The following is a 23199-nucleotide window of genomic DNA, read 5'->3' on the forward strand; positions in this document are numbered from 1 at the left end:
AACTTGCTCTGTTGCAGGTGACTGGGATACTCCAGGGAAGAGCTTTCAACGGAGAGCAAAGTCAAAAACCAAACATCAGAGTGATACAAACAGAAATACTCGTAGGGGGTGAGGAACCAGTTCAACCATGGAAGCCACTGAAAGCTGTTGGATTGCAAGTCATTATGCATTTACAATGGAAGTTCATCCAGGGGCCTGAGTATAAATAAATGATTGCTCTACACAAGGCAACGGTACCCAAGAATAAACTCATCCAATTTTTTTGCCCTTTGTTACCAGTGGGTGTATGAGTTTCACCTTTGTTTTGTGAGGAAACAGAAATGCGTTACAAGCTACAAAGCTTTACTTCTTTCCTCGCTTCTTCTAATTGCAATTATACCACTGCAGAAGGCATGGTCATCAAGAGCTAATTGATGTTCCTGGTCATTAGACACTATTATCTGCCATTAAATCTCTGATAGTCTCAAGGCTGCAATTTTATGATAGTGTCTGCACTACTGATTTGCATAATTGTTAAATTAAAGTTTATTAATCAAGAATTTACTACTGCTTGAGCTATGTACATGGTTAGGAGGTAGAATATTAGGCTTGGGTCAAACTAGTGACAAGATTTGGCAAGTCTGTGTGTTGCCAGAAAGAAAAACCAAAATCAGGATATTTGAGCATATTTTTCTTATCAAGATTTTGACATCACATTCACAGAGCTGTTCATTGAAACATTATAAATATTCAAGTTCTTTATGGAAACATTATAAATACTTTCTACTTCCTGTAATATGGCCCAATTGTATCCTTAGAGCTAGGTAGTGAGCTACTGTTGACTTCCCTTTGCGCTTAAATTAACTCTTTGCTGGGGCTAGTTGATACAAAATTTGAAGCAAAATGATATGCTTGGTAAAGTTATTTAAAAAGTCTTCTGTCTGAGATGAACTGGGATAAGAAGAGCTATTTCCATATGAACTCAGTAAAAGAACATCAAGAGATGGAAATAACAAAAATGTCCCCCTTTCTCTCTATGACGTTCATTCACATTGTAGAAGTTTGTGTCCATAGGCTGTTTTGTGATAATACAATTTTACTGTAAGCCCTCACAAAGGAGGAATAAAATGTTTTCCCTGAAAGAGGGGGTTGCTGAAAGCCTGAAAGACTTGGGTTGCTGAAATGTAACAATCAGCCTGATTCGTGCTGTTTAAATGATACCTTGGATTCTACTGAAAAGTGAAATGTCTTGCTTGCATTTTAGAATCTCAACAGAAGGAGTAGATATTGTTTTGGATTGTCTGTGTGGAGAAAATACTGGGAAAGGCCTCAGTCTTCTCAAACCACTTGGGACTTACATTTTATATGGTGAGTGGAAAAATCCAGGTATATATTGCAAAAATGCGGTTTTGCTAAACACAAAAGCTCTTTTAAAATCATCCATGCTACCCCCTCCAGAACTTGAGGCTTATCTGTGTGGCTGATTTTTTTCAGTCTGGACATTTCCAATTGAGAAGTTTAGTGAGGCTGAGCATAGACTAAATTACTGAGACATAAAGGCTAATACAAAAACTCTTTAAAAAAAAAAATCCCAAAGTGAAACTGTATGTTTGTTTTGGATTGTTAGCATCATTTGCTGAAATCATGCATGCAACAACAGCAAAAAAAAAAAAAAAAAAAGCGTAGGAGAATGCTTGGTTCTCTAATTTTATGGACTACAGGGATCAAATCGTATGGCCAAGGAAATTGTAATAAAACAGAATTCTATTCTTGTGGGAAGGAAACTTGGAGGAAGCTTTGAAGAAGAAATCTCTAGTCTTCACTTGACAAGACTATGTACATTGGCTGCTATGCATACAGAGTAGACATCTCTCCTGCTGCTCTGCCTGCCTGCTGTGTGTTTGCTGATGATGAAACCACAGTTGGCCAAGTTCTATAGGAAGACAGCTGAAGGGATTGCTTAGCTTTTTAAATGAAGACTATGTCTATATTGCAGTGGAAGGTGGAATGACATCATGGATAAGCATACGTGCTTCCTTGTGCTTTCATCTAGCTAGTGAGTAGCGAGAACAGTGAATACATTGTCACTCAAACATCTGCTTGGACTCTAGAAGCCAACCTGGCTGCCTGTCTGTAACGAAGTCCAAGCCAAGTGAATCGTCATTACTCTTGTTAGCAGGTTGAAGTGTACTGCGTTTGTATGTTCACCCATGTATTAGTCAGATCTCTGATGGTGAGATAAATGTATCTGCTGATGAGAAGGGACATCTGTGTAGTGATAGCTCCTAAATGATAGTGTGTCAGAGGCAGATGGCATTTTACTGCAGAGAAGTAGAGAGCTATAGAAGAGATTTGGTGTCAGAATGCCTTGTGACACTTAACCTGTTTCTGTTTTTGGAAGATTTAAGAAATTATGTTTTTGTGATCTCAGAATATCTATTAACTTGTAGGGCTCTGTCACCTTGGCCTCTTTGTTGTTTATTCCCAAAGTAAAAGGACATCTACTAATCCATTTTAAACCTGTGGAGAAAAGTTTTTCTAAAGTATGAATCACAGAAACCATTTTACATATAGTAAATGATCTGCTTGTCAGCATGTAATAAGTTGTCTGTAAATGTACTCATCTTTTACAGGTTCATCTAACATGGTTACTGGGGAAACAAAAAGCTTCTTCAGTTTTGCGAAATCAGTAAGTGTCACACTGTTGTTATTCTGCTCCACTCTCCTCTAACCTCAGGGTTTTTTTGTTTTTTTTTGTTTTTTTTTTTTTGAAACATTTTCATCTTTATCATTCTCTTTCATCTCCATTAAGTTGTTACATCTCATGTTGCTAAAATGAAGAATTTTGTGAATGCAATGTGATCTGACATGTTTTCCTTTGGTATAACAGCTAGACAGGAAATGGATCTGTGTACAATGCCTGTTTAAATTGTTAGCTAACAGACATATATCAGTACAGCTACATTTAAAATCATAGTGCATTGTTTATTCATTGATGGTAGAATGTCATATCCATGGATAAGAATAACTGTGCCCTGTAGATTCCTTATTTCTGAAAAAACTGTCAGTACAGTGCAATGAATTAAAGGAGATCTCTATCTCTTAAGACTGGGCTTGTGTCCAGTCATTTCCAGCTTTTCAGAGATTAGTTCCGTACAAAAATACATTTTTCAGTTCTCCTTCACTTCCCTTTCAAGTGACATCAAAGAGATTGTGCTGTTACATTTTTTTCTCACTGATGTCAACAAAATCAGAACTCAAGTGTTAAAAAAATTGTTCTTTGACTTACTACAGCAACAAAATCTGCTCAGAAAACTTAAAGACAAAAAAGGACAAATACATCAAATAAACTGCTAGTGAGAAATAACCAGGTGTGAAAGCGATTCCTTCAGATAAGACAGAGGGAGAAGTCCTGACTAAAGACAGATCATAAAATCTTTCTGCCAAGAGCTCATTAACAGCTTCCAGCAACAGCCCCTTCCCAAGAGAAATTAACTTCAAAAGCTTCTGTGGAAGTCAAATCAAGATAAAACAAAGACTCTAACAAGAAGCATGAATATACTTCGCCTCCTAACTTTTCTCAACAGTTATAGCGACACAATCTTTATGTTGTTGTCATGCCTTTTGAAATAAAACAAGATAATATTTACTAAGTGTCCTTTTTACTATTAATATAACTGTGTCCAGCATGTGATTGCCACACATTGTAAAACCTGTAAGGTAGATTGGTCCATGGACGGCAGGTTCAACTGAAATATTTTTCAGGTAGTATTGGTATTCAATTTTTTTTAGAAGAATAGAACAATTTATTTTATTTCCACCCCTTATCTGCCAAACTTATTTCTTGAATTGCAGCTGCCATTTCCAGTATCAGCATCTGTAGCATAGTTTAGATAATTTTCCCCAAAACCTTGTATTTGTCCATATTGAAGTTTCTATGCCACCTTGTTGCTTGCTCACTCAGTTTTGTGGGGGCTTTCTGGAATTCCTTGCTGTCAGCATGGTGTTTGACTACCCTAACATCAAAATTAAATAAAACTGTTGATTTCAAGTTCAGAACTATGAAAAAAAAACTTACTACAATATTTTTACTGTAAAATGGTTCTTCTCTCCAAATGCTCTATCCAATGCTACTTCCACAGATTGGTAAGAAAACCAAGGCAAATATATAATAAAATTTTAAGTAGTGCATCAAATTGTTTGTAAAAGTATAACTAGTTTTTATGCTAATATAATTAATACTTTAAAATTAACTCATCAAATTTGTATGAAAATTTTAATTAAAAATTGACCCATTCAGATAAAACTCACTGGAAAGAGGATTCTCAGTCTTCAGGATGCTCTTGGACTAAATGAGATAAAATAACTTCATTAGATCTTATGAGGTGTGCTCACAAACCACAGACATACTAATGGGTGGAATGGAAGCTAGCTAAGCAGTATATGGTTTCTTCGCTCTTTTGAGAGAAGAGCAATAGTCAAGAGCTCCTCGCAAAGGTTAGATGCTTACATGGCTCTCTTGAGGTCACAGAAAAAGATAGCAGCAGAACTAAGAAGGGAGGTCCAGATCCCTTATTTCTAATTCCATGTCCTAAACACTGAACTGTTCATCTTTCTTCTAATAGCCTATGGTCATGCAACAAAATCTGTAGTTTGTTTCCACGTTATTCAGCAACTGCATGTTTTTTTTACCTTTTTCTCAAATAAAATGCTTGTAAACAGGAGAGCCAGCTCTACAAATGTAATTTGGAGATCAAGCCATTATTCCAGCTTCTCTGGCATGGAAATCTGATCTCTCACTTTGATTAGTGTATCGTGTTTGCACAGATAGTTTTCTCGTGAACTTTTCTATACATGTCTTGAAGAGTGTTGTTCTAACCCTGCTGTCATTTCTTTTTTTCTAGTGGTGGCAGGTTGAGAAAGTAAATCCTATCAAGCTGTATGAGGAGAACAAAGTCATTGCTGGATTTTCTCTGTTGAATCTACTTTTCAAACAGAATCGAGGTGGCTTGATCAAGAGCGTAATGGACAAACTCATAAATCTGTACAATAATAAGAAAATCAAGCCTGTGGTTGATTCCTTATGGGCCTTGGAAGAGGTAGGAGCAAAGCTTTTCTGCATTTCAAAATTTATAAAAATACACATTTCTAGAGGTAAAATTATATTTAAATAATGGATTTGTAGTTACTAATGTATTCGTCTTCCAGTTTGCGCAAAAACTGTCTCTGAAACGCTTGCCATTCAGAAACTGCATGATCCAGAACTCTTCACACTTTTTTTTTAGTAAATATATCTGGAGTTTCAAATGCTCTGTGCTACTTTCTTTAAAACGCTAATAATAAATGTGGTTTTTGAATCTCAGAAAATTGTTTAAGTGCATGAAATTTGTAGCTAACGAATGCAGCATGAAATGCAGATGTTATAACTGAAAGCAACTTAAAATACACTCTGGGTGAAAGATCAAATACATAAGCTTAAGTTTCATTTTTATATTTACACTAGCAAATCTTGGAAGCTCAAAGGTTTTTGGGAAGTTACTGAAAATGTATCGCAGATACAGTCAAATCAGAATTCTCTTTTAATGTATGTTAAATTCATGGAGGATATATATATATATTTTTCCTTCTAATTGTTCAACTCTCCTTAAAGGAATGTGAATGAGCTAATCTGATCATAATAGACTCGTTAGATACAAGCCCTTGGCAAAGCACTGTTTTCTGAGAAATTTATATCTAAAATACCAATAAATGAACTTTAGTATTCTTAAAAATATGAACAGATATTAACATATAAGGAAATGACACAATTATAGTAGCACAACAGATTCCGTTTTGCCTTTCATTTGTTTGAGAAGTGCACTGAGTCCGACACACCACGAAGATATGTGATCCTTAAGAGCTCTGCTGAATGTGAATTGTAGTCACATGGTTGCTTTTCAAAAGGTGCTGCCAAAAAATTCTGGCTGTGTCTGAACATGTTGGCTGGTATTGCCATGCATCCATGAGAAAATAGTTGTTATCAGACTTAACAAAATACAATATCATTAATATAAACAAAATACAATTCTGAATGCCCATGGTTAGGGTTTGAAGCCCAACATATGATACAGAATATTCAAGTGACATTAAAGGATAATCATGGTCACGGGCACAGGTAAGGTTTCCAAGTTATGTGGCTGGACTCCATGGTGTGGTACTTGGAGCAGGATACATTGCAGTGTTCGCTGGGGGTTGTGCTTGCCTTTGCCAGGTTATGTGACAAGAAGGTGTGTACTGCCTCAGGTCATGCTAACATGGAAACTATATGTCTCATCATCCTCTCACTGCATCTGCCCCTAGTGTACACCAGTGTGGGACTTTATTTGATACAGCAGATACAAACGGTCCAGCCCTACAGGGGCTCCATTTGTTCCTCTCCAGCAAAATGTGGAGCAGGGAACAATAACATCACGGGAAACCTTCGTCTGTGTCTTCCCCAGGGAATCTGTTCCTGTTTCTCTGTAAGGTCTACTTGAGTCCACGCTGTCACCGGTAGCAACTCTGTAACACCTTGGGCTTACCAGCCAGTGGCATGGGAGTGGCATTCAGCTCTATCGCTAATTTTGACTAAATGAACTGAAATGTCAAACTGCTTAAGGGAAATCAGATGTTGGATAAAGAGCAGCTGGCTTAGGCTGAGGTCAGGCAAGACAAAATTGCTCTGCCCTTGCCTGAAAGGGGAAGTGTTTTAAAGAGCAGTGTAAAATAGAATCAAGATCAGTTACGTTTTTGACCCATCTTGTTTTATTTATTAAATGACCTCACAAAGTATTTAAGAAAATTTAACTGACACAATGCTCTAGATAGGCATTCTGCAATTTCTTTGTGCATGTACATGTGTACTTTTCCTGTATTGGTGAGTAAGAAAAGGGTAGTTAAAACAGTAACAACAGCCTAACATGTCCTGATCAAGAAGAAGAAAAGTAAAAAGAGAAAAACTGCACATTGCAGGCTAATTTTAATAGTCAGCATGATGGGAATTTGTTGGGAGATTTTTGTTTGGTAACATTTCATATAACACTTGGCAGTAACATGCAGCATTTCTACCATTAGATTGGGAAATGTGTAAATACATCTGTTAAGGACTGCAATCTAGAAAACTACAGCTCATTTATCAAGCCTGCTCACTTTTCGTGATCTATCTGGCAAATTACAAAGGAAATTACTGGCTAGCGTCTTCAGGAATACTGTTCATTCTGGGCATTATCATTTTACTTGTGGCGTATATTTTTGTGGGTTTATAAATACCTTCAGTTCAGATTCGCAGAATAAAGTTAATATGATGCACAGAAAGATGCATCATAGTTGAGGACTAAATGCAAAGTGTTTAAAACAGAATTAGTATTCAGTGGATACTTGCTGAGCTTTGTGGTTGTTTCTCTGTCAGTAACTAATTATCTAATCCTTGATTTGCGGTTATTCGATCTTCATTCTGATTGATTTGTAGTGTGCATTTAGTGAGCTAGCATTCTCCTGAGGGTCTGTGAATCTTTGGCTGTACACGGTAGATGATTCCAGATTATTATCCAGGATGAAAGCAGGAGGTTCTTATAAAATCCAGTGTGTTGAATAACTACCTACATGTTGGACTTTTCCATTAAAATTCTGTTTTCTTCAGCTTTTTATAATTGCAAAAGAAAACCAAATACATATTCAAAGTAGAACGTGTTAGGGGCATAGGATTTATAAGCAGTTTCTGTAGGTGACTTACAGCAGTTTAAAGTACTACTGATGGCAAGTAAAACAAAACTGTCACAAACTTTTGCACATGAGTAGCCAGTCAGGAAAGTTGCAGTTCAAAACCTGGTCCACGTCGTCATAATATCTGTAGGCTCCTGTCCCTCACATTAGGCTACCTGTTTAAAAAGGGACTCTTCGGCATGTCAGAAAGTTATCAGATCTGGACTATTTTGGGCCATATGGATGACCAGCAAGGTTATGGGAAGACACCTTGATTACAGATCTGTTTTGTATACCAAAGGTATTAATTCCGTTCATATGTCTCAGTGGCATCAAAGACCTTTACTGCCTTAGGGCCAATAAGAATGGTGAAAATGCTGAAACCTGTAGAGCAGAGTTATTACTTACTCTTAACCAAGTAAGAGGATAATCTGGTAATATTAGAATGTAAGGCTGGTACCTTATAGCGGGCACTAAATTAAATCTCATGCCCTTACTTTGAAGTGATAATGTAATAATACCTTTAGCAACCTGTTACTTGGCAAATAGCGATGCAAGAACTGTAGCCCAGATCGAGGAATATACTTTGGCACTTAGCTGTGACTGAAATCCCTGGAATCAAGGCACTAAACAGATTTATGGGTCAAGGCCTATGGTCCTTGAAATGTGCATCAGAGCATTCTGATTACTTTGTCTTATGGTCAGGGCATAGCATGTTTTTGAGTGGTAAGAGCCTAGCACCATAATTTAGTTTGTAAGCATCACTACAACATCAGTTTCCTTGTTTTTTTTCTTTTTTTTTTTTTTGTGACTCATCATGTTGCAGGTCTAGCTGTAAATACAATTTTTATATAAGTGAGATTCCCTTGTCTCTATTGTCTCTAAGGCAGAGCTTTTCTCTACAGTCAATTGCTAAGGGAAAAACAAGCCATGTTTAAAAACCTAAACCTGGAAGGAGTGCAATGCAACTGATCACATTTTAGTATCATTACAGAATACCTGCTGATACCATGATTTCCTTTAAAAGAATCAATTTCTCATGTGTCCCTGTTTTCATGTACTTCCCAATCTCTGCATTAGTCATCAATGTTATTAGCATGCAAAGGGAAACAGCAGAAGCCTTATAAATTCAAAATGAAAATTGTAATCCAGTGATGAGAAAGAGGGCAAAGGAACACTTTCCATACAGACCATATACTACATTTTGGGGAGGGCAAAGCCATCACAGTGTGTCTGTTTTAGCACTGCTCTGTGGCTTCAAAGGATTCATGTTTCTAAATCTGTTTTTTCTACTGAAAGCATCCTTTGACATAAATTACCTTTTCAAAGCATGCTTTTAGATGTCAACACTGTTCTATGAAAAAAAAAAACCCAAAACTTCTGTAACGCATGCTAGCAAAATAATAAGAGTGTCCCTCTAAAAGAGTGACCCTCTAAATCAGCAAGTTTAATTTCATCAGAAGCTATTCATGTCTTTTGTTGATCTTGGCTTAAGGCAAAAAGGTATTCATATATCATTACAGCAAAAAAGAGAAAACTGACCCATTACTACCTTTTAATGTAGTGAGAGGATAATCTGATAATATTAGAACGTCAGGTCTTGTTATGGATACTAAATGTGATCTCATGTAATTTTTTTTTTGTAGTGACAATGTACTGTAGTAGCAATGCCAAAAATGGCATGTGCATTTTTTTTCTCCTGGTGTATAAAACCAGCTTATTTGGGCAAAGAAACTATATATATTTCTTTTTCTGCCGATATTTGAAGACAAGTGACTACCATACCATCTGGTTTGGATCCTACATTTGTTCTTCAAGTTATGCAGAGTGATCTAGAGTAACATGAAGAAAGCGAGAGTTCATTAATAGCCAAAGTAAAAACCCAGCATGGAATACCTAGAAGAGTAATTTTTCCTTAAGCATAAAACAACTTACTTTGCAGTGTTGTATTATAAAAAGAGGAAAATATAACTCATTCTGCAAAAAATCCCATGAACACATCGAAGTTTCTTTTGCTATGACTGCTCCTCCAGCATAAGAATGCAGACTCCGCTTGTTCTGATATGAGGAATATTTCCCTGACAGTATTTCATGTGCAGTTGTTCCTGCATGGTTTTGCTGCTCAACAGGTATCAGGCACGCAGATGTGCTGCCCTGTGACACTGCTATGGGATTCTCTTTCTGTTTTTCCTAAGTGTGAAATTCTGTTCGCTCTGGCTATATAAAATAAACATCAGTAGTTCAAAGTGTATTTAAATGTTTTATCTGTTCATCACTGTTGTTTCTCTGTGTACAACCAAGTCTAGCATAACAAGTTTTATACAAGCTTCATGCAGATATCAAAGCTTACAAAAATCCAAGAAGCTATGTCTAGTGATGTAAGAGGTTTCAAAACAGTAATGTGGGAAAAGCAGCCTGAGAAACAAAACTGGATTATTTCTAGGTAGCTTCCTTCTGTGTTTGTGATCTAATTATACACAGTTAAAGGAAAAAATATTTTTTACACTTTGGTAAGAGTAAGGAGAAAGCCATTCCATTTAAAGTTTACGTCAATAACATTAAGTATAATGCACACAAGTTCTAAATGAATGAAAACTGAGCCATGAGTAAGTTGATTTTTAATAAAGACTTTGCAAAGAATGCTTCCCAAGATGCTTACTTGAGGTAAAAATTAATTGAAATTCCAAATAATTTCAGTACTATATGTTTAGAGGAAGAAAACATATCTTGAAAGTACTGGGGATTAATCAGCTACTGCAGTTTTTTTTCCTGCAAAGCATAGTTCACACTTGCTTATGGAACCCTTGCTGCTGTCACATGAATTAAGTTCCTATTAAATGCTTGTATCACCTTGCTTACATTTTTTCCCCCTTTAACGTTGTTCAGCGGGACTTCCTATTACTTAATAATTCATTCTGCCCCTTCTACCTGTATTGCTAAGTGACGGCACGGTCCGGAAGGTTTTTTGGCTTCACATACTATGGATAGCAATGGAAGGTGATTATGGCTTTATTAAATGAGTGAGATAGAAGCAGGGCAAGACTTAGATTTAGACACTGTGGGCACAAGATAAGGCCTCAGATATGTAACATTAGTCCTGATTACCACAGAATCAGGTTGGGTAAATGAGCTGTTTTAAAAAGCTCAGACTTCACTTGTTAAGTCTGTTAAATATATAAGCAGAAGTCAATTCTTTTTAATTGCTATATATTATATATTATTCATAAATACTGCATGAATTTCAAGCTGCATGAATGGAATGTAATTAATTAGTTTCAGCTCTGTTTCCTTTTCTTTCTTTTTTTATAGCTTCTGAAATTTAGCTTGCTTTGTCTAACCTGCCAGCTAATTACCTGTGTGTATAAACAAATAATTGTCATCTAGAGGCTACAGACCATCCCTTTCTGCATGCTGAGAATATCCATACTGTAATATTTAATAGGTAGATTAAAAAAAGAGTATCTTCACTGTTCTAATGCCATGCAGCATGTTAGCTGTAGGACGTAGGATGAGCCTCAAGAACCCTGACTTCCAGTTTGGGCTTCTAACAGCTAAGCCCCTGGGCTGTGTCTCAGCACTTGAGCGCTTTCGTGATCCCAAGCGTTCACTGGGAGCTCTGATCTCAGAACTGTACGTATTCCACCAAATTGCAGTAAGCTGTATAGCAGCATGGGAACAAAATCTTAATGTATTGAAATGAAGTAGCCAACATGGAAAAGTATTTTGGCAAAATGTCTGATGAATGCTGATCCTGTGTTCAAATTTGTAACCTGTTACAAAAGTTAGAAGCTGACTAGCTTGAGACTAAAACTCTGAATTAACATAAATACAGCCCGCAGCTACAGCACTTTTCTAATCTACTTAGTAATCACTCTGCTAAGAATTAATTAGTTATGGAGATATGCAGGCAGAAAATATTTTCTAGAACACATGAAACACCAGAAGTTGAAAGTACAGTGCTGAGTCACAATATATGTTTTAGGGTTATGCCAGGTTGTCATTTCTATTTGTCCTTGTGTGCTACAGAGATAATAGCTTTCTGTAACTGCAGGCCAAAGGAAAACAACAGGTAGACTCAGTTCCAGATGGATAGTGTGAGGGAGAAAAAGGGAGGAAAATAATACAGGAAGCATTGATGGATTCCCCTGAAGAAAATGTGTACTACTAGAGATAAACTAGTCACATACTTCCAGTTAATTAAATTAGCAAAAGGAGATTGTATGTGGGTTAGACTAGGTTGTCATTTATTAGATAAATAAGAACAAACTTGTTCCATGGAGCAAGCTGCTGATTAATTATTGCAGAGAAACAGTATTTTATAAGAGGAGTCTGCTTACTGGAATATATCAGCTGACTTTTAAGTAATAAATTGGCACAGATCCCCAATGTATTAAACTGACGTGATACTACCCTTGCAGGAAAATAGCCAGAGACCTAGCTATGGAATGCTTTACCAAGGTAGAGCAGGTATTTCTGAGATGCAAAGGACACCTTTAAAAATGCCAACATGAGTGCAGAACTATGGGAGACTGAGTGTATTTGTTCTACATTAATCCTGAATGATTGATTCTGTTTTACACTTAAAATTTACTATTTGTGTCAAATAATTTAAGCTTTTCTCAAGACTCCAGGAAACTGTTTCATGGAGTAATTTTCCTATTTGAAAACAACTTCTGGATGTTTTTTTTGAAGTATTAGAGACCAAAACCTACTTGTTTTATATCTTTGTTTCAAATATACTTCAGTCCATTGCTTTTTTTAAAAGGAGTTTTGCAGAAAGTTTCCATTATCTTCTGTTCTAGTGACCCGGTAGTACCTCTGACTGGCAAGGAATTCTTAAGATTTAGAACAATGAGTGCTTTCTATAACTCAAAGAAATAACTATAGGGTACCATAAATTAAAAACACTAGATAAATAGCAGGAGCAAAAGGGAGAATATTAGAAGCTAAATTTAAGTTATCAGGGTGACATTTAGATACTATTTCATGCTTGTGCTATGCAGTATTAGTGTGTTCAGTTTAAGCTACACAGCCTGTGAATGGAACCTAGGATTCTCCTATGTCAAAAAATTCCACTCACGCTTCTTTGTTAATTAGTTGACTGGTTCAGAAAGAAAGCCCTCAGTTGTTCAAGTTGAACTGGCAGGGACTGCTAATGTGACAAATTCACCTTTTCTCCCAGGGTATCATGAAGGAGAAGTCTGAGGTTCATGTGAAGGTTTGTTCGTGACTGTTTTCATTTGCTGAGAAACCTTTTGGTCTCAGTTCAAATTTTAGAAGACTTATTTTGCCAGGTGGTAAGGATTTTTCAAAAAACTGAATCTGAATTACTGAAGTCTAACTGGGGATGCTGAGAGAGCTGAGAAATGTCATCTTTATATGTCTGGCACAATATAGGATACAAATAATTCAATCTCCTGCCTTTGAAACCTTCTCATTTTCAGACTGTAAAGTAAATCCCTGATGATTTTTGGATGAGGTTTTTGGTCTCTAATTTGCAAAAGATCAGGCTAGTTATTTTTTACTGGCTCTAGCCTGTGAATCTAATACTTCATTAATCAAAGAATGCCTCATATGCTATCTGGGGAGTCACTGAAAAGACTCAAAAGGGAGTGGGAGATAAGAATAAGGAAAATATCTCTCCATATTTAAATATGCTAGATCTCTTTTTTCTAAAAGATGCTACCTCAGCGACATTGGTCCCTGTGGCAATCCTCCATGACTGAAGATGAGCAAAAAGGTTAATAGAGCAGAAGGGAATGCGATGATTTCTGAGAGTGCAAAATTACTGTGGTGGAAAAACATCAGTAGATAGCACGCCTTCAACTTTTTTTTTTTCTGTGTATTCTAGCTCAGATTTCTCTGCTTTTTGGATTCCATATGTTCAGCCTATACAGAGATAAGATTCACATAAACATCCTTCTACTACAGCTAAATGTTTAGTTTTGTCAGCAGAGTTATAGATCTCTGGTAAGTGAAATGTATTAGGCCTTTTTGCTTTTAGAAATGACTTTCTAAAATGAACATTGTAGCTCTTCTTCTAGGATCTGGTTGTCAGCGTATCTATGCAACAATAGCCAAAATAAAACTAAAGTATTAGTTCCATCAGCAAAACCAAGTTTGTGTCCCATCAGCTGCTCATATTGATGACTAGGTTTGGCAGACTGGTGGAAGCTGATAGAAATCTCAGGAGCAGTAGTGCAAAATTCATCTGATTTTTGGATTTTCATACTAATGAAGACTAATGAAGTTACTAGATTCTGCTCATTGCAAAAAAAGACACAACAAAAAAGCTTCATATAACTTTGCAGACATCACAAAAATGTACTTAATACTATCTGTATCATATACAAAATTTTGATCTATAATCTTCTACATATTAACCAGATAATCTATTGCAGGTATTGATTGTAACTAGGAAGGACAGTTGAATATTAGATTTCAGGAGTCAATGCATTCCAATGTTCAAGTCCTACCTGACACATGTTAAGGTTCAGATTGGATCATCACAACCTGGACCTTGAGTTCCTAAAGGTTAGAAACACCAGTAACATGACTGTAATAAGATGACCGTGGTATTTCTGGAGATGAGATGGACCTCTCCTAAATACATTAGGAGCATTTATGAGGAGCATCATTTATAGTGCATAGAGCAGTACCCTCTCACAGACCCAGAAGATCCCCTAATGCAGTACTGAGCAATCCTGCTTAACGTAAAATGCCCTAGCAGGTCAGAACGATACTCCATCTAGCCCAGTACACTATCTCCAACAGTGGCAGAAAGAGATGTAATTTAGGGAGAATATGCAAACCTGGCCATCTTTTGCAGTCATATTTCTCAGTACTCCACATCTGATCCCAGATGCTCTCTTTTGAAGCTCACTGTGACCTCTTCCTCTCTGACTGTTCCTGGTAGGTCCAGTGAATGGTATTATGGCTGCAGGGACAGTTGCTCTAAGGAAAACAATGTCTTGAAAACCTACCAAAAAGGGGAAGTTACGTTGCTTACAGTGGAACTAATGCATGAGATTTCGACATACCCTCATGTAATAATTCCACTGTAAAACAGAAATTCATTACACTCTGGAAAGCCAGTCAGTGGAAACTAATGTCTTCCAGGTCTTGCTTTAAGCCCAACTTAGGGTTCACCAAAACACTCGTGAAATTTTTCCAAAGGCTGTGAAAGTTGGTCACGGGCACTTACTCAGCAGCATGCACTATGTACAAGTCTGTTCTGATGCTATCTGATTATTAGGCTGACCTGATCTGACTTTTTTTCAATTATCAAAAATTCCCCATAATGCGATTTTAAAACTTTAACATTTTATCATTTTACATTAAAGAATACTGTCATTAAATTCTCCTTTTCTAAGAATAGTGTGGAACTTCTGCTGGAACACAGTTTACCTTTATGGTAGTTTTGCCCTGAACAAAATGCAATATAGCTTTTTTTGATTGTATCCGATGCAACATAACACTTTAGTGTATAATAATCATTAATCAAGATGAATGTTCTCACCTAATGAAAATGGCTCATATATTCCTTCCAATCATTTTATGCGCACATTAGTTTTAAAAACAAAATTACTCTTGGGCTTAAAGACATCTCTTAGAGTAATGTAATCTAACTTTAATATGATAATTGAGATTTTTTTATGGTACTGCAGTTTAGTAATGATGATATTGCTCATTACAGATAATGATAATAAATTAACACCAAGGTATTGATGTCAATACTAAAAGATTTCTGTATGTGTAGCCTGCTGTGAGTGATTGAACACAAAAATATTTTACAGGGCAAACCAGCATATTACCGTCACTGAGTTACAGAAAATAATGCAAAAAGGAAGCTATGTAATTTAAGAATTTCAACTGAGCAACTGATTTTCAGCTGTTCTGATTTTACTGAATATACTGTTTTGAATATCAAAGTTCAGGTTTTGGATGTGGTAATAAAGTGCATGCATTTGAAAATGTAGACTATATGTGTTTAAAAAAAAAAAAAAAAAAAAAAGCCTAGCTCATCACAGGCAGTTTCAAGTCTTTGTTCATATGTATTTTGTTTAACAGAGTAAAGGTGTCATGTACAAGTAAATTCTCTAGCATCTCCAAAAAACAGTCATATTCAGAAGAACCTGAGTTTTAGTCTATTGTCGGTTATGTCTATGTCACGTTGGTACAGTACTTATGTGCAGTTATGATCTTTAACATCAGTTTAGAATGAGACATTTTCTAACCATGCCAGAAAAAATACTAAGTAATAAAACAAATAAGACTGGAAAATATACTGCAAAACTGTCAACTAGTGAACAAGATAAATTCAAATATCTTTTATCTCGCCTACGTGAATGACTTCAGTCTTATTGTAAAATGATAAAGCTCATACTAAGGATAAACATGAGTCATATTCTCTAACATTACAACTGTATTATAATTTATCTATGGGTTTTGTTTTTTGGTTTTTTGTTTGTTTGTTTGTTTTTAAGGAGAATTTTAATGAAGATACCTGGTAACACCCAACGGTGGGTTCTGACTTAGAGAGCTTCTTGAGTAATGGGAAAATATAACAACTTCTTAGGAATAATTAGATGCTCAATCCTCATGGTACTTCTTTATGAAACCAAAAGATTTATACAAGAAATTAAAGGAGAAATATTTTCTCATTTGGATCTTTAGAGACCTTTGGGATTTACCTTGATGAGATTCAAGCGTGTACTTAATTGCTCTACTGATTAAAAGTAGATTTTGTAGAACGGAATCTATTGTTGTGAAAGACAAGATTTTTTCAGATGCAATAGTAATGTGCTCTTGTAATCTGATCTTGGTGGGATTTGGATATGAGCCTTCCCAGACATTGGAAACATTAGTGTCAAGGCTTTTTATGATTACATCTCTACTGTCTAGAAGACTGAGTGTGTATTATATTTTGTAATCAGTAAGTTTAGCTCCTATGGTTTGGAATAATTGACACTGGAATAGAACATAATTTCTTCTCTGTAGCAGTAATAAAAGAAGACTTAAACTTCCTTCAGACAAGCAGACAGAGGTAGTACAGACATTTCTGAATTTTTATCACTGTTTTTTAAGATTCCATATTGTGAAATAAAGCAGAACATTAAGAAGGGAAAGGTCTGAGGAGTAAAAAAAGGGTTTGGGGGTGAAAATATTGAACTCCCTTGAATTGTTTAGATAAGATGATGACGGAATTTAGCAGCAGAAGTCATACTGATCACAGGGTTTCTGCCTGACTTCCAAAAAAAACTTCTGCCCGTCAAGAAGGGTAGGAGAGGAAACACGTTTTTTGTGGCAGGATTTCACGTGTTGACATCCTTTTCCCTCATCACAAGATCCAAGAAGTAGAAGAGAGTGAGGCATGGACAGTCAACTGCCCCTATTGTTAGAAGACAAGGAAGAGAGGCCAGGACATAGAAGGTTGAGGAAAAAAAGGAAACTACTGTCAGGCGAGTTGTAATGCTTTAAGTGTGGTTTTATAGTCTTGGTGAGAAATACTGAAAGAATCTGTGGTGCTGGTAAGCTGTGGAGAATAAAGACACTGTAGAAATTATTCTTATGTGAAGATAAAGTTACTTGAACAACAGTTTTGGTAGAGGGGAGAACTGAAGAGATGAGAACAAGAAGATATTTTGCTAAGGGGTCATACAAGCTATCAGCATGGAGTACTAGTCAAATAACGAGAGATGGAGAAAGGACCTTTCTTTTGGAAAGCTTTCCAGTGTTTTGCGGCTTCCTAAAACAAAGCAAATTCTCTCTAGTGAGAAACACACAAAGAATTATCTCATTTATATAAAATAAATTGTTTTGCTGCCAATAAACAGAAGTTTGAATAAACAGGTACTGATAAAAGCTTGGGAAAGAGCAAGAAAGTAGCTGCAGGAGAGTTCTTGTTTTGTCTTACCCAAAAGGCACTTGGAAGAGCTCGTAGCCTGAACATGCAATTGTAAAAAGACAAATAGCTATTCTTTTTCATCACAGTGGCAAAATAATAATAGCAGAAATTCTCTTTTGCCTACACACATGAACCTAAATGATGTGTGTAGGTTTGAATCCTGGAGTGAGGCTCAGTAACTAGTGTGAATAACACAAGTTAAATGTCCATCTGTGTTCTCATCTCAAGCTTCATTGTATCTGGGGGAACTCTGGTTGCATTATATTCCCTAATTTACTGCCCTTGGAGCATATGAACTTCACATGAAGTCAGAACAGGGTTTCATCTATGCCAAAATCCAGCTTCTAACATGGTGAGAACTTTGGGTTAGAGAGAACATAAGAAACAGTATATAGAACAGGCATTTTACCCATTGAGCATTTTAGAGTAAGTTTCTCATGTTATTTAGATCTGAACAGTGAAAACATTGAGTGAACTCAGTGAACACTGAGGCATTAGTCTTACTTAAAAAGCCACCTGGCTCCTCCTACCTACCTAATGCTCCAGCACATGGCAGTATTCCTGTGAACTCTGTGAATATTGTCTGTCATCTTAAAGATAAAGAAACCAAGGCATGTAGTTCAAATATTTTCTTTACAGCCATTTAGTGAAGCAGTGTTAAACCCACAAATAAAATCCATGAGCCTGGAATGACAAGTGCTCTCACTGTGAAGGTTTAACACTGCCATTAACGTAAAGTTTGCTGTGCCTGGAAACCTCAGGAATCAGGACCCCACACACCTAAGCGCTGCTCAGACAGGAAACAGAGTCCCTGCCACAACAGAGCTCTAGTCTTTGGTGTTTCATTTATATTCTGCTGTAACTGGGTACACATGCAGAAACCTAGTAGAATTAGCACTGGTTCTTGATAAAGGCATGTTGAAGATTCACCTCACACTTAGCTGTTTTTTCCCAAGTGAGAACGTTTGTGCCCATTTGCCCAGAGGCAGAGTTAAGACATGCATTGACTTGGAACACCTTGCAGCTAGTTAGCTCTCGGAGGCAATTCAAAATATGCTGTCAAAGAAAAGATTCTTCTGTCTTTAAATAGTGCCCTGCAAGTGTCTAGACAGTCTGTGTGAAAAGCTGTGGTTCTGGAAGTATTTCAGGCTTGGAGCTCTTGTACGGCTGTGAAACAATATCGTTCCAGAAAGGCTGTCTCTGATCTTTCACTTGTGTGTGAAGAGGAATCTTTGTTTGCCAGACTCCCACAGAGAAATAACCGGACAGCACTGCTGCTACAAGGCTGTGCAGAGGAAATCAACAACATTCACCTTCTACAGCCTAGGCATTATAATTAGAAAGACAACAATATGCAAAGGAGTATGCTTATAATTAAGTGTGCATGTGTTGGGGGTGGAGGAGGGCAAGAATTTAATGACTCTTTTACTACTAGACCGTGCTTATGTGAAAGAGAACAAATGAGACATATTTGTGGGTTGGTGCAGTGTTTTTTCAAATAATTTTTTTGCTGAGGCAAGATTTTAAAAACTGATGTCATGGAGCTTGATAATCAATAATAACAGACAGTGTCTTTTTTTTAATTACATAGTGATGAATGCCGTAAACTTTATTTCCTGACGTAAATCCTTATAATAGATTGTGATGGAATACAGGAATACACTAAATTGAACTTCATCTATGCATTCAGTTCAGGCGGGAGACTTGCTGCATCTTAACCAAATACAAAGGGTCTCTGTTTCTTTTGTCTGCAAACTGCCAAAACTCCTTTGCAGCCAAAAGACTTCTCCCTAAAGTAAGAGGTGCTGCTGCAGCCCAAAATAGTCTTTTATTGGAGAGGAATCCGAACCACAGCACATGGACCACTTTGCTTTTGAGTATCTCGAAGTTGTAAGCGTCTAGGGCATCTTTGTGTGCACAGTTGGCTGCAACTAAGTATAAAGTACATCATTGCTCAGAATGGAGAAATGTACCATAAAGGTGACCAGTTCCGAGCTCCCCTACTTGTGGCTTTGATATGCTTAAAGCCTAATATAAATTCGGACCATGCTATCTTAATTTCTGCCAGCAATCCCAAAGACTTAGTTGCTGGGAGCCTACAGGGATACAGTGGCAACTGGAAGCGTAATGTAGGAGGGATCCCCCTATAGTCAGTAGGTTTGAGGAACTTTTTAATTTTTTTTTTTTTAATAGTTCTGTACTCCTTCCCCACAGCACTGTGCTGATCTTCAGATAGATTAATCCCAGTGTAGAGCTGGTATACTTGTGTTGTGCCATCGACTAGACAGACTGCAGCGGAAGATTTGAGTTTGGGAGTTTTGGCTTTTTTGCTACTCTCTTGACTTTGAAAGTAATAAGGTAATTATTTACTGTATTAATTGGTAATGCAAAAAAGTCCTTTTTCCCTTTTCTCCAAGCTTACATTAATAACAACTGATAATGAGAAAGACTGTGCTGTGTTAGTTTGAAGGTTAGATCAAAATTAGCTTTCCTTCTTGCTCTGTGCAGGGTTTTCCAAGGTAACGCATATAGCCTCACTGAGATGTTCTTTCTGTAGCACTTCATTTACGACCAGAATGCTAGCCTTGAACTGTCAAGTGCTGAATGCCCTCTGAGCTGTCCTAACGGGCTGGAATTCTCTATGTTGGCAGATCAAATTTCAAGGTCTGTCTTTTTTTTTCTTTTTTTTTTTTTTTTAACCACGAAAGAAAGTTTCGGCTAAATTGATGGTCTAGGCTGTACTGTTTAGTAGTTCTAAATAGTTAATTTGATGTTGGTTCTGCCTTTTTTATGCTTTACTCCAACTGACTTCATAAGTAAAAGCTGGCAAGATTTGGCTCAGTTATTGTATAATTACAAGGCTTTAAGTCTCTTTTTCTTTGAATTTTACTCAGGCAAAAACAAATACTCACTGACGTCAGCAGGAGCTTATAGGAATAAGGAAAGAGCAAAAACAGTACAGTTCTGCAGATGTAGCTCTCCATCTAAAAGATGTATAACTTAATAGATATCTTCAGTAGCCGAGGGAGGACTCTAAGAGTCAGAATTTGCCTGTAGCGTCAGTTTTTATTCCTTTGATATTTTTCTCATCTTGAGTCTGGTTTTAGTCTTGCTTCCATGGCAACCTATAGTGAGGCTAAAAGGTATTCCAGAGAAAAGGTCTCTCCTCACTGACAGGCAGCAGAAGGGAGTAGAGGCCAGAGCTGCTCTTCACAGCTGTGAATAGCAGTGGAGGAATGAAAGGGATTTAAAAATTACTTTCTATTTGCATGTATACCTGCAAAACCACTGGTGCAAAAGTTCAGCATAACACAGCATAAAACAGGCAGGTCAGATAAAATCATTTTTGGTTTCAGATGGATACTAGCAGGATGACGTTAGCTTTGCAGTAAGGACCTGGACTTCATTACCTAAGTTATCTTCCTACTCCTGTGTCTAAAATTCTCTAATGGGCTCAAATCATTGCTAACTATACTAACTTCTTAACACTTTAGCAGTAAATTTTGATTGTATTCACGTTTTCACCATGTTTCTTTTCCAGTAGGTGTTTATGTAAATTTGGCTCCAAATACCCTAACATTCACATGTCTTTTTGCATATGCTCAGTCCTTGATTTCTGCATGCTACAGACTGACTATATTTGCCAAGGGCAGGAATGGAGCGTAATTCAGACCTCCGTTAAATATTTTGCCTTGCGGTTTTTTTCTTCTTCTTTTCCATCTGTCTTGCAAGATGCTGCATACCCTCAGCTGCCAGCAGAACAAAGGATTTGAGAGGTCTCATCAGAACTAATGGTGTAGGTGAGAGAGGAGAATCTGCCTGGGCAAGAGGATAATCCAGGCCCATTTCAGATATGGGTTTGCCAGCTTCCTCTATACCTGGATGCCAGGCAAACAGAAAACTGGCACAATGTTGTTGAGAGAGAGGATTTTGTCACAGGGTCAGCTGAACACTAGAAGCACTTTTTTTTTTACTAGCTGTTCTGCTACACAGTGCAAGCAGAATATTATCATAAATGCAGGTTATTCCCACAGAAGTGCGTTGCAGGCAGTACAGTCTATTCTGTTTGGTCCCAAGTGAAATGATCCCTACCAGCAAAAGCATGGTTTCCTCCATATAACTGTGTCTATGGTAGGGCAATTGTCAGTGGTTGCACACAGGCAAACAGCTTTTCTAAAAAACCTTGTAGACAAGACTTAGCCTGAGAAAGGATAGCATCGTAACCTTATAACAACAAAAAAAAAACCCTTAAAAAAAAGTCAGCATGTTTCCCAGTGAAATACTACTCCACTATATCACGTTGCATGAACATGAGAGAGACATTTCAAAGTTAATGAGGAAATACGCCAGAAAAACAAGAGGACTACATTTTGACAGATGTCAATTTTGGGACTAGAAAGACACAGCAATTAGTCCCAAGAGCTCCGTGACTGCTTATCATGTGTGCGTCACAGCAAGGCTGTATCCAGGGAGCCACTGTGCCGCCCCTTCTCTCAGCCCAAGCCGTGTAAGCAGGGCTGTGGCAACCGTAGCCTAAAAGGAAGACTTACTTCTGCTCTCTACATCCCGTTCCCCAACACAGGCAAAATCTGCATATAACAGTGTACCAGTTCCCTTTCTTCAGAGCTGCCAGCCAAGAAAAAAAGCTATCGTCCTTGGTTTCCTGAATTTCCTCCCTTCCACAGACATCCAAAACTAAACAGACATAATCCAAAAGACAGAAACTACATGTGATTTTTCTGTGTATGAAGTGCTACCTTCAATATTAAAAGCCATATAGGCCAATGATTAGAAAGCAGAATGTTCTCCTGGTCCGCGAAGAGTATCTGCAATTATAATGCAACTCACAATTCATATTAAAGACAACATAGCTTTGTAATAGACCACAGCAGTGAGTCTGATAATAAAAACCATGTTGCCTTATGGCACTAATGAAAGCTGGAGTATTAAAGCTCTGCTTACAGGGTATCTCAGCTAGAATAGACTGTGCAGCAGGCATCTTCTTCTTCATTACTGCATACAAATGATGCCTACATAAGTATTATTGATATTAGTGTTTGTAATTCTAATGGAGATAGCTCAGGGCTCATTGAAACAGTAGCTGTTATTAACAGCAGCAGAATAGAAGCAACCTTAGAATGAAAAATGGGCAAGTTTTTATTCAGATTATTCTTTCATAAATCTGAACGAGATCTGGATCATTACCTGTGACACTTGGGTTGCCAAAGTAACCTTGAGTAGCCAGCTGATATTTGCATAGCACATGACCCTGTCACCATGGAGATCCTGTCCGTGGGATTTTGCAGACATGATGCAGTTGCAGGCTCCTCAGACGCATGGCAGTGGGCAGGAGAGGAATTAATTACTGGTGAGGAATGTGCTTGCAGACAGTTCTCCTTTCTGTCAGAGAGAGCCTGCACGGACGGGCTGCAGAAGCCAAACTTGTTCTCCATATTGTTTTAGCTGCATAAGGGGGACCAGGAAGAGGGTAATGGGAGGAAGTGCTCTTGCTTTCCCAGGGGGAATTCTGGATTCTCCGAATGGAAAGTTAATTTTCCATTGAGATTGGAGGAATGGTCAGCAAGCACTGTCCC

The 23199-nt window shown here is 37.3% G+C and overlaps 1 protein-coding gene across 5 annotated transcripts in view; it reads left to right on the forward strand.

Annotated features, from left to right (window-relative positions):
• VAT1L (vesicle amine transport 1 like) overlaps positions 1-23199 on the forward strand; it is a 59885-nt gene that overhangs the window by 24751 nt on the left and 11935 nt on the right. For all 5 annotated transcript variants that reach the window (XM_064519728.1, XM_064519729.1, XM_064519726.1 and 2 more), the window contains 3 exons: positions 1244-1347; positions 2613-2668; positions 4884-5078. In XM_064519728.1, coding sequence (XP_064375798.1) covers positions 1244-1347; positions 2613-2668; positions 4884-5078 — 355 coding nt within the window. The remainder of the gene's footprint in view (positions 1-1243; positions 1348-2612; positions 2669-4883; positions 5079-23199) is intronic.

The sequence above is a fragment of the Dromaius novaehollandiae genome, chromosome 13 (assembly GCF_036370855.1).
Source record: "Dromaius novaehollandiae isolate bDroNov1 chromosome 13, bDroNov1.hap1, whole genome shotgun sequence".
NCBI classification, from domain to species: Eukaryota; Metazoa; Chordata; class Aves; order Casuariiformes; family Dromaiidae; genus Dromaius; species Dromaius novaehollandiae.